Source organism: Cibotium barometz, chromosome 37 (genome assembly GCF_041138505.1).
Source record: "Cibotium barometz isolate CiBa-2024 chromosome 37, ASM4113850v1, whole genome shotgun sequence".
Taxonomy (NCBI): Eukaryota; Viridiplantae; Streptophyta; class Polypodiopsida; order Cyatheales; family Cibotiaceae; genus Cibotium; species Cibotium barometz.
In genome coordinates this window covers 49,778,266-49,790,298 of record NC_141082.1, presented here as the reverse complement: position 1 = coordinate 49,790,298, position 12,033 = coordinate 49,778,266, and the positions used below count along the sequence as shown (strand labels likewise).

Here is a 12,033-nt window from a genome sequence, read left to right as displayed (position 1 = left end):
CACATTCATACATACACATCCATTTTCACATCCATACATCCACATCCACATGCATACATCCACTATCACGTCCTCATTCATACATCCATATCCACACACATACATCCACATCCACATTTCCATTCATATCTATACATCCACATCTACATCCACATACATACATACATCCACATTCACATTTCATATCCATATCTACATCCACATTCACATACATCCACATCCACATTCCCATTCACATCTATACACCCACATCTACATCCACATACATATATACATCCACATTCCACATTCACATCTATACATCACATCTACGTCCACATTCACATACATCCACATCCACCTTCTCATTCACATCTATACTTCCACATCTACATCCACATATATACATACATCCACATCCACATTCCACATTCACATCTACATCCACATTCACATCTATGCATATACATCTTCATGCATACATCCATTTTCACATTCATACATCCACACTCCCAACTCCACATCCACACATCCACATACATACATCCATTTTCACATTCCCATTCATATAACCCCATATGCCTTCACATCTAATCTTTTACATCACATCCATTCTTGTCCTATCACAACCCATATACATCTTATCCTATCACATACACTTCTTACCTCATCTCATACACATCTTATCACATCTTAATTCATCTTATCACCTGCTAACTTATTTCATAAGCATCTTATCACCTGCTAACTTATTTCATAAGCATCTTATCACCTCTTATCACATCTTATACACCTCTTATCACATCCCATCACATCTCATATCTGTGTATAGAATACAAGAGAATTCTTATATTTGATATAAGATTTCTTTACACATTTATTTATGCATAAATTCTTTTTAAGGAGATTAATACTTTTGAAGTAAAAATCAATCTTTTATGCATCTTCCTATACATAAATTTATGACATTTCTGAATTAGAATTTCAATCTTTTATGCATCTTCCTATGTATAATTTCAATTTAGATGAAAATGACACTTTTGAATCAATCTTTTATGCATCTTCCTATGCATAAATTCAATTTAATAGGAATTACACTTTTAGAATAAAAGAATTTCTCTTATGCATCTAAGTTATGCATAAAATCCATTTATGATGAAAATCACACTTTTAGTATAAAAAGAATATCTTTTATGCATACTTCTATGCATGAAATCCAAATATGATAAAATAATCACCTCTTATGCATACTTCTATGCATGAAATTCAATTGTGATAAAAGTAACACTTTTATAATAAAATAATCAACTTTTATGCATACCTCTATGCATGAAATCCAAATATGATAAAAGTAACACTTTTATAATAAAATAATCAACTCTTATGTATACTTCTATGCATGAAATTCAATTGTGATAAAAGTAAAACTTTTATAATAAAATAATCAACTCTTATGCATACTTCTATGCATGGAATTCAATTGTGATAAAAGTAACACTTTTATAATAAAATAATCTACTTTTATGCATTCCTCTATGCATGAAATCCAATTATGATAAAAATAACACTTTTATAATAAAATAATCTTCCAAAGAGTTCAATTCGCCACCAATGAAAAAGTGTTGGATGGCATATGAGTCAAGAGTCGGGCATCCCAAAGCCAAAACATGAAATCCAATATAATAAAAGACACACTTTTATAATAAAATAATCAACTTTTATACATACCTTTATGCATGAAATTCAAATATGATAAAAGTAACACTTTTGATATAAAAATTTATCCATTATATATACTTCTATGCATGAAAATAAAAATGGTAAAAATAACACTTTTGATATAAAAATTTATCCATTATGCATACTTCTATGCATGAAAATAAAAATGGTAAAAATAACACTTTTGATATAAAAATTTATCCTTTATGCATACTTCTATGCATGAAAATAAAATTGATAAAAATAACACTTTTGATATAAAAATTTATCCATTATGCATACTTCTATGCATGAAAATAAAATTGATAAAAATAACACTTTTGATATAAAATTTTATCCATTATGCATACTTCTATGCATGAAAATAAAAATGGTAAAAATAACACTTTTGATATAAAAATTTATCCATTATGCATACTTCTATGCATGAAAATAAAAATGGTAAAAATAACACTTTTGATATAAAAACTTATCCTTTATGCATGATATTAAAATTTAATTTCTCCAGGATTATAATGAAATTCTTTCAATTAATCTAGGATGATAATTCCTAGAATATGGTAGGAAGTCCTATTCTTATATTTTGAATGAAATTATTTTATGCATAATTTTTATAAAAATTTTGTCATAGCTCCGCTGCTATGACTGATAAATCTCAATTTTTCTAAGGGATAAAGCTTATCATTAAGGAATTAATTAAAATGATCTCTAATTGGATCATTAATCCATAATGGATTGAATCATCAATATACATAAACTAAAAGCATAGAAAAAAGTCATTAATTTGGCTTCAAGCATAGCTTAATCTTGGGTTCAGGAAAAGCTTTATGAAAAGCTTGATTTGGATTGAGAATGGGTCATGAGTATGACCATTTCTTGAGTGAGAGAGAGAAATTACATAAAAACCATTAGAATTTAAACATAAATGGAAATTAACTTCAATAGCATTTATTAAATTATGTAACTCTTCACTACTATTCACCAATTAACTTCAATAGCATTTAAAAAACCATACCAATTAAGCTTCTCAAGCTTGAGAGGGGTTGAGAAGAGAGAAACATTCAGAAATTATAGAAAAGATCAATATTCACTAATTACCTTACAAATTGCTTGATTCTTTGTTCACGGTAGAGGCCCCCAACCAATCAATTGGTTAAGTATGTTGATGGAGCCACTAATGGGGATTGAAGAAAGAGGGAAGCTCCAAAAACTAGTGAATTATTAATGAATTCACAGTTCTTGGATTAGGTGGAGTAGAGTAACGATGCATAAACACTATCTATTTTTCAACAAGGGGGAGGCTTCTATTTATAGGAAAAATTGAGCTCCTAACCAAACAAACTGATTCTAGAATTTTCCAAATCAGTTTGGTCAATTTTTGACCATTTTTAGGTCAGTTAAGCTAACTTTTTGGAACTAGACTTGAATGAGGAGAGAGGAGAGATGAAATATCTCAATTTTTATGAGTTTAAAACTCATTCAAGCATGTGAATATGCACCTCCTTTAAAGAACTCCCCTTCCTTACATATGTGTCAAAATAGAATCATTATACCCAAAATATCTCATATTTTTAATATTGCTCATAGTTTTTTACTAATAAACCTTATACATTTTCAACTCTTCATCTTATGTGAAATATGCACCTCCTTTAAAGAACTCCCCTTCCTTACATATGTGTCATAATGGAATCATTTTAATATTGCTCATAGTTTTTTAATAATAAACCTTGTACATTTTCAACTCTTCATCTTATGTGAGCATTTACTCATTTTTGGATACCCAAAATATCTCATATTTTTAATATTGCTCATAGTTTTTTACTAATAAACCTTGTACATTTTCAACTCTTCATCTTATGTGAGCATTTACTCATTTTTGGGTATCTTCTTTTACAAATTGGATTTATCTCCTCCCTACACATGGATTGATGCTATTGGCCCATAGGAACCTTAATTGGACCATAATCCAAAAATTTCTGAAAATCTAGACCCTTAGGCTAAGGTCCTTTATACCCATTTCCAATTAATTCCAATTGCACATTGGAAAATTCTTTTTGAATTTCTCTTTCAGGGGAATTTATCTTAATTATAAGAGATATTTTTCTATCCAAAAATATTCAAAATCTGAATATTCTCTCTCTAGGATATTTTCTCTCTCTAGGTTAAAATAGTTAGAAACAAGGTCTTTATATTTCTGAAGAGGGATTGATTACAGGGGAAGATACAAGACATCAAAAAGGGGGTGGAGGAGGAATCTTACATTCCAAGTTGTAGGTGAGTGTGGGAGTGGGCTTGAGAATAATCCCACATGGGAAGTTTTGGGAGTTTTAGGAGTTTTAGTATAAAAAGTGGCTCATTTGAGAGCTTATGGACACATTGGGCTAAGCTTATGCTTGAGCTCTCTTGAGACTAGCTCTCCCTCTTGTTTATAGAGGTGCAAGCTCTTCTCTCTCCCCATCTACACTATTGTATGAGCAATGCTCTTCTATTCAATGCAATGAGATGATGTTTTTCTCTCTTCTAATCTCTATTCTCTAGTGTGCATGCTTCTTTGTTGATGCTTGTGGATTCTCTATTAGGCTTTGTGTGGTAGTGGATTCAAGCTTAAGCTTCTCCATAGCTTGTAGCTTATCCATGGGCAAGGCATTGCTTGAGTAGTGATTGAGAATGCATGTTTATTTCAAGTTCCATTAAGCTTCAAGGTTTGTGTGCATGCTAGGGAAGTAAGAGCTTGAGAATGAAGTATGCTTTGAGCTTGTGTATGCATTAGCTTAGCTTTCTTCTTGTATTGGATGCATGAATGAGTGGGATGATGAGTGAATGAATTATGGCAAGATTGAGCTTGTGTGTGTAAAGTCCATGTCAAGGTAGTGGTGTTCATAGCATTTTCTCCATTCGTGGATAAGCTTTTGTGCACCGGTACAGGTTGAATCCCTAGCTCCGAAAGGGATGCAAATCCCATTGGATTGAGCTACACACGGATCATACTACTCATGCTACAAGTGAGAGAGTCTTCCGTCTCTCCATTGGCGCCACTGCCGAGGAGAAGACTCAAAACCGGTTGAGAAGCTTGCATTACTACCACTATTTCTGTTTGTTTTTAGGTTTAGGGTTAGCACGAGTGTGGAATCTCGGAGCTAGTGATTAGAAGAGAAAAAAGGTAGATTACAAAGACAAAGGAGGGGCTGGATAAGGTCGCAAATTTTATTTTTTATTTTGTGATATATATATATATATATTTTTTCACAAAACAAAGAACATGATTTCATGCGATGTGAAATTCCATATAGCCACCCACCATACACCATTTTTTGTGGCAATCCAAATCAGTGAGGTTAGTACATCTACAGGGGGCACAACTAGGATCCTCTCTCTCTCTCTCTCTCTCTCTCTCTCTCTCTCTCTCTACCTACCTACACTAGTGTAACGCTACTTCCAGCACCAGGAGGCTTTCTAGTGCCACCTAGATGCTCTCTAATGACAGGCTTTTCATCAGCAAAAATATCGCTGCCGGTCATCTCTTTGCGCTTGGCGACACTCATCTTCTCTGCCAAGGATGGAGGAGCATCCTCTTTGAATATGTTGTTTCCGGAGAGCTCAGCCACCTTGTGAGTGTTCGATTTCTTGGCCGACAGATCCACGTCCTCCTCACCAAAAGCAGCAAGACTAGGGCCCACAAACTTGGGAGGGTTCAATGAAGGGTCTGCAAGGGAGGTGGTAGCATCTGCGCTTTCGAGGCTGCGGGATAAAATAGGAAGAGGAGGCGAAGGTCTGCCTCACCCGAAGAAGAGGAGGCCGTGTGGCTGAAGGCAGCAGAGAGTCAGCGTCAGCAGAGAGCAAAGGCCGTGAAGTAGACGAAGGCGGCCGCAAGAAGGAAGTGCCTGGCGGTGGTGAAGAGGCCGGCAGCTATCTGCGAAGGCGGTGAGAGGCAGCTGCGACCTTGCTTGTAGTACTTGGCCGTCTCTACCTCACCCGCAGCAAAGAAGGCGAGGAGGCATGAAGGAGACGTGAAGGTGAAGTGGCCGAAAGAAGGAAGCGAAGGCTGGCAGCAAGAAGTTGACTGGCTATACAGGTGAAGGCGAAGGGCCATCCGCACAGCAGACGAGAAGGTGAAGTGGTAGCGCTGACTGGCCGGCGGTTGTGAAGGGCCGCGAAGAGGCCCGGTGCGAAGGTGACTGCAGTAGGAAGAGAGGGCTGCAGAGGCCCGGTGCGAAGGTGACTGCCAGCAGGAAGAGAGGGCTGCAGAGGCCCGGTGCGAAGGAAAGGTGGAAGCCGACGGCGGGGCTAGAAGGCAAGAAGGCGAAGGAAGAGAGCCGATGGAAGCAAAGCAGAGGTGGCTGAGCCTCAGCTGCTCTGCTGGCAGCAAAGGCGGTGGTGAAGTGGCCGGCGAAGCAGAGGTGGCCAGCGGAGGTAGATGCAGCGGAGGAGGAAGATAAGGCGCTGCAGAGAACGTGAGGCGGTTGGAGATGAGGTGCAGAGGAGGTGAGGATAAGGTTAGCAAAGGCGAAGGAGAAGAATTCGGAGGCGATAAGGCTGATAAGGTTGGTATTTTTTTTAATTTTTAATTTTTTGTTAGTTTCCATGTTCTTTGCATTTTTTAAAAAAAATAAAAAATAAAAATTTAAAAAGGGAAAAAACAATAAAACAATAAAAATAAATAAAAAGAAAAAAAAAAGAAAAGAAAAGAAAAGAAAATCTATAAATTATGTGTTTTATTTTGAGTCCATATTTTTTGCATATTTTGCATTTTTTTTAAATTTTTGCATAATTTGTATTTTTATGTAATTATTAAAATAAAAAATAATAATAATAAATTAAAAAATTAAAAATTAAAAAAATAGATAGTTACACACATATTCATGTTAGTTGCATTTAGTGGTTAGGTAGGGTTTAAATATCAAAATTGGACACTGCAACATGCTAAGAATAGCATATGAACCTACGCTCGGGAACAACACTTGGGGGACGTAACACTAGTGCACCATCTAGGGTAACCACTCAAGGGAGCGACACCTGGCAACTTGGAGAGCATTCTCGAGACATCTTCAGAGTCTCAAACAGAGAGCCTCTCAAGAACTGAGAGTGAAATTTCAATGGACATAAACGAGTCATTTGGCATGAATAGACCATCCACACCCATTGGTATGGCAGATTCTGCTAATCCATTTGAAATCCCAGATGGGGAGGTGATTGACAACATGAGACTCCATTTCTTGTATACAAACGTGCATGGCGGTGAGATCTACAAAGATCCAATGAGCCGGTTTGTTGTTATTAAAATTGCAGACATTCATTCTACATTTGAACCAACACCATGGGTAAACTACCAAGATGTTATGTACATGGGTAGAAATGGAGTACGCTACGAGGTCACCAAAAATCCTAAACAGGTGGATGCTTTGGGTGTACTTCAACCTAGCGCACAAGCAAAGCAGAAAAAGGAGGTTCCATCGGACCCAAATGTGCCAGGAACATCGCGCAGACCTAGTACGCCCATTTCTTTACTTGAAGAATTGTTTTCTGACCGAAATTGGGAGGATAGAGAAAGAACGGGAAAAGAAAAGGAGACCAAGAAAAACCCATGGGACATAGTAAAAGAAATTCCAGTAGTTAAAATCTATCAGGACGACCCAATTAAAGAGGTGTATAGGGATGTGGAAGAAACCTACTGTGCAACCACTAAGCACCCAAGCTTAGAGCTTCCAGTCACGCATACAGTAAGTGTAGAGCATCTAGATGGTTTCACTAAGCATGTTCATGATAGATGGGGGAACGACTTTAGAACCCTTGAATGGCCAGAGGTTAGGGAAATGACATGGAAAGGAAGGCCCCTTTTCACTGAGGTGTCTACCTTAGACACAGCACGTCTAGATGAATCTGCCTTTCATGGAGAAACACTAGCACCACCATGGGCTAGAACCCCAAGTGTGGCTTGACCAGCACCTTCCATGCGAATAACTGCTAAAGGACAAGTCTTTCCACCATGGGCTAGAACCCCAAGTGTGGCTTGACGAGCACCTTCCATGTGAATAACTGCTAAAGGACCAGTCTTTCCAACGATTGATCCCACGAGGAGAACCGGTGCTATTAGAGAATCTAGGGGAGAAGAAAAACCACGAGCAAGTGGATATGTACCTCCAAGAGAACCCCATAGACCAAGTGAACTAACATTTTAAGAGCCTAGATTTAGAGGCCGAGACTCATATAGGAGACATGACGATGAATATTCTAGAAAAGTGAGACCATCTACACTGCAAAAGCTTGTCAAGAAGTATGACGGATCTGGAGACCCATATGACCATATATCAGCTTTTAAGCAAGCTATACATGCGGAGCAAGTCACGGATACGCAAATCGAAGGATTTGGCTTGACGCTAGAGAGTAAGTCTTTATCATGGTTTCAGACTTTAGAGCCTGAGGCAAAGAGATCTTTCGATGGGCTAGAAAAGAGCTTTATAAAGCACAATGCGGTAGCTCAAATTTACGCTTTTAAGCAAAAAGATCAAGACTCTATGCGAGATTGCGTAAATAGGCTAAAGCAGTACATCAATCGATGCCCTGACGATGAGAAGCCAAGCCAAGGAAGATTAATTTCTATCTTCCTGGAAGGCTTACGAAACAAGACACTTCACGCTCATTTGTACACAAAGAAGCATGTCATCTTCAATGAGTGTTGCATGGATGCCATGGATTACGATGACAACTTTGACATGACTGGCATGGGAAACCAAGATAGTCATCCGGATGATAAATGTAGCTCTGGGAAGGGCTCTGACTCTAGGGTGCCATTAGTTAATCCAGATCAGATTACCGAGATAGTATTGAAAAAGATGGGGCAATACTACAGACCTTCCTACTGACCCCAACCATCATACATGCATACTGTACCTACAAGCCCTTACGTCTGTGGAGAATGTGGAGGTAGCCATAAAACCGAGCAGTGCCCAACCTTCTCACCATTGGTTGGCAATCAACCAACAAAGAAGTGGTGCGAGCTTTGTAAATAGAACTACACACGTGACTTCAGAATGCAATCACATTGCAAGGATACAAAGGGAACAAGCAAATAACTCTGCACCTAGACAGCAAGTTGTGAACCATGAGAGAACCTTAGTTGCTCAAGAGCAAGCAGCACGGCCGGTGCTAGGAGCTCAACCTCCTCCACCTGGCACAGCTTCATTTAGATATGTGGAATATGAGAATCCTGAATTAGGTATGGAGATGGTTAGCTCTCAACCATGCTACATCGAAGTGGAGCATCCTCTCGTCGAACCCTACTTTGAGAACCCAACTGGACCAAGCCTAGTTCATGACTTTAATGGAGACCCAAGCTCTTTGATGCTTATAGGATCTCAGCCAACCAGGACTCAAGGTTATCTAGGACCATATCCTACAAAGAGACTATACCCCACTCAACAAACAGGACCATGCTACGAATGTGGTGGACCACATTGGGCGAGAGAATGTCCAAACAAGAAACGACCCCTCTTAGCTAACATAGGCACAACATCTATGTTTCCACCTATAGAGAGGTTTTGCCAAGGGTGTAGCATTCACCATCTACCAAAGGATTGCTTGTTGAAACCGGCGGATCCGGCATCACAAAAAGCTAAAGCGCCCCTCAACTATGTTGAAGTGATTCCATCACCCACGACATCTGAGGAGGAGAACAAACTAGTGTCGCTAAGAGTAGTAACTAGAGCCCAAGCGCAAAAGAATGTCAAAGAGGTTGTTGAGAAACCCTCTGAGATTAAGGTTTTATCTAAAGATGGAAAAGAGAGAAAGAAATCAACTCGACCTAAACCACGCAGCAAGGGAAGTAAGAAGTCGAAGGAGCAGAAGAGCTCTGATGGAGGAAACTCTATCCCAAAAGAGCTCGAAGGAATGTTGAAAACGAAACAAATAGGAGAAAAAACTCAAACTGAGCAAAAGGGAAAAGCATTCGAGTCTGAGGAAAGCTCAGGAGGATCAGTCCTTGTGGACAAGGTGTACGAGCCTTTAGATGTAGCGCTTCAAGCGTATAATGGTAGGATCATAGCTCTGACTGAGCTGCCTAAGAAGCTGCAAGAATATCCCAACCCTCGTGAAGAGACAATCAACTTGGCTATCCATAAGCAGTTGATTAGGGATACTCAGACTCTAATAGACGGCCCACCACCTATATACGCAAGAGGACCTGCTTCTTTGAAGCCTAACTTAGAGATGATACCAGAAGCCATGCCAAGCATGGAAAAGGGAAGTGAAGTTGTATCTCTACATTTCCCAGAAATGCCTAAAGGAGATGATTTACCTCATACCAATGCAGACGAGTCAAAACCATTGACCACCGTGGATTTTGGAGATGAAATTCCTGAAATAGAGGAAGCAGTAGCAAGGGAGATGTGGGAAGCGGTGCAAAAACAAGTTGAGGATCTAGCATCTTCTGACAAGTCACCACCGTTATCTATAGTAGAATTCTCGAATCAAAGGGTTCAAGAATTAGATGCTTTATCTCTACCAGATGATGCTCAGACTGTTGTCTCAACTCGGAGCAACAAGCTCACATGCAAGACACTACCCTCATATTTAGGACTGTACGAAGCACATAGCCAAATCATGCGAGTACCATCAATGACACGACAACCTCATCAGGAACGAGACATATGGAGTTTGCAAGCTTTAATGTCGGCACCAGTTACGTGTACCATTCCACTCGCAGAGTTCTTAAAACTTAGGCCAAGATTGTGGGGAGAAGTGGCTACACAATTAACTGAGCAAGGATTGTGGAACCAGAACATCTAGGTTAAGGAGTTCTTGAAGACAAAGGCTTCTGAGCTAATGCTTAAGCAAACAATTCCGGTTCCTGTGAACAAAGTTGGCAAGCATTGTAAAGAAGATGAAGGAAATACTACGCTTCCTGTGGAGATCAACAAGATTGAATCTATAGCTATTCTATATAGTGGAGCAGGGGTGAGTATAGCAACAAAAATTGTATGGGAAATGTGGGAAAAACCTGCAATTAGAAGTACAAGGATGAGTTTGCAATTGGCAGACAAAAATCTAGAGAGTCCCATAGGATTGCTTGAGAACATTATAGTCAAGTCATGTGGCATTGAGTACGGACATACCTTTGCTATTGTAGACTTTGGCAAGAACACAAATTACGAAGTGATCCTAGGAAGGCCATTCATGCGCCAATTCAAAATGATTCAAGACTGGGGTTACAATTACTTGTACCTCAGACATGAGAATGTAACCACGAGGGTGAATCTGAAAAACCACGCTTATCGAGATGTGACGCACTCACATGTGAATGAGTTTGATTCCGCTTCTTCAGAAGCATCGGGAGCAACTATGTTTGAAGAAAGAGCTGATCTATGGATCTGTGGAGCATCTTGTCAAGACTTGCAACCTGGAAATGTTACCATAGACAAAAGTGTGACGGATGAGGCATATATCCCTATACGTTTTCCTAAGAGCTTGATAGATCCCTTAGAATGGAACCATGTTTTAGCTACCATAGACACTTGTGCATTGCCAAGGCAAACACAATTCTGTGATCGAGAAGGGTATGACATTATTCCCGTAAGAATGCTAAGACCGATCTATGCAGAGGAACCTCAAGAACCCCCTAGGTATGAAGTAAACAAATCATTATTGCTAGGAGATATGGTATCTGTAGTAGAGGAAGTATCCCCTCTTGAGTACAGCTCAGCTGACGAAGGAGATGAGGATAGATGCTTAGAATCCTTTGATGTGGGAAGGATTCTGATGATGATGCCATAGTCCCTAAATCAGAGTTAGAGAAGATAAGACTGTTGTTAAAGGGTAGAGAGGTCTTGCTAAGTATTCCTAGTGACAAACCGAAACATAAGTTTTGCAAGAGTCACCGGAAGTTTCGCAAACAGAAAGTCAAGGAAAAGAGACAACAACAACAAAAAGAAAGAGAAGATGTGGATAAAGAGGACTTTATTCCACCTCCAAACTTTGTAGGTAAGAACAAGTACTTGTACTACTTGGGAGCTGATGATTGCATCAAAGACGAGATGAAATGGAGATACGGCTTTCAATTAATGCAAAAGCTAAACGAGAAGGAGAGTGACAACCCAAAGAAGAGGAAACAAAAACCGAAGCTTAAATCTAAGGTTTTAGAGCATTCAGTCAAGACTGAACAAAGCACCATGACGAGAGTGGAGCGTAAAGCTCTAGTGCAAGAAAGGAAGAGAATGCTAAAAGCAGCATGGTCTTCCATGAGTGATGACTCAAAGGAAGAAGAGGATACCACAAATATCCCCTCAAACTTCAAGAAATTCACCATACAAGATCGGAAAATAGTCTTGCAACAACCTATTTGAC

At 39.0% G+C, this 12,033-nt stretch overlaps 1 protein-coding gene across 1 annotated transcript; it reads right to left on the bottom strand.

Annotated features, from left to right (window-relative positions):
* Window positions 1-4,947: 4,947 nt before the first annotated feature.
* On the bottom strand, window positions 4,948-5,788 carry LOC147617360 (uncharacterized). The gene is made up of 2 exons (XM_086776467.1): window positions 5,580-5,788; window positions 4,948-5,436 (listed from the first exon to the last, which is right to left on the bottom strand). Exons 1-2 carry the CDS (start codon window positions 5,786-5,788, stop codon window positions 5,112-5,114), a joined length of 534 nt encoding a protein of 177 aa, XP_086632593.1. The 3' UTR covers window positions 4,948-5,111.
* Window positions 5,789-12,033: the final 6,245 nt, after the last annotated feature.

What these genes read in the sequence shown, in the direction of transcription:
- LOC147617360 (XM_086776467.1), bottom strand. Translation starts at nt 5,788, where the DNA reads ATGGCCCTTCGCCTTCACCTGTATAGCCAGTCAACTTCTTGCTGCCAG. An exon ending in GGCCTCTTCACCACCGCCAG is followed by an intron (nt 5,437 to 5,579) that starts GCACTTCCTTCT and finishes TTTATCCCGCAG; the next exon opens with CCTCGAAAGCGCAGATGCTA.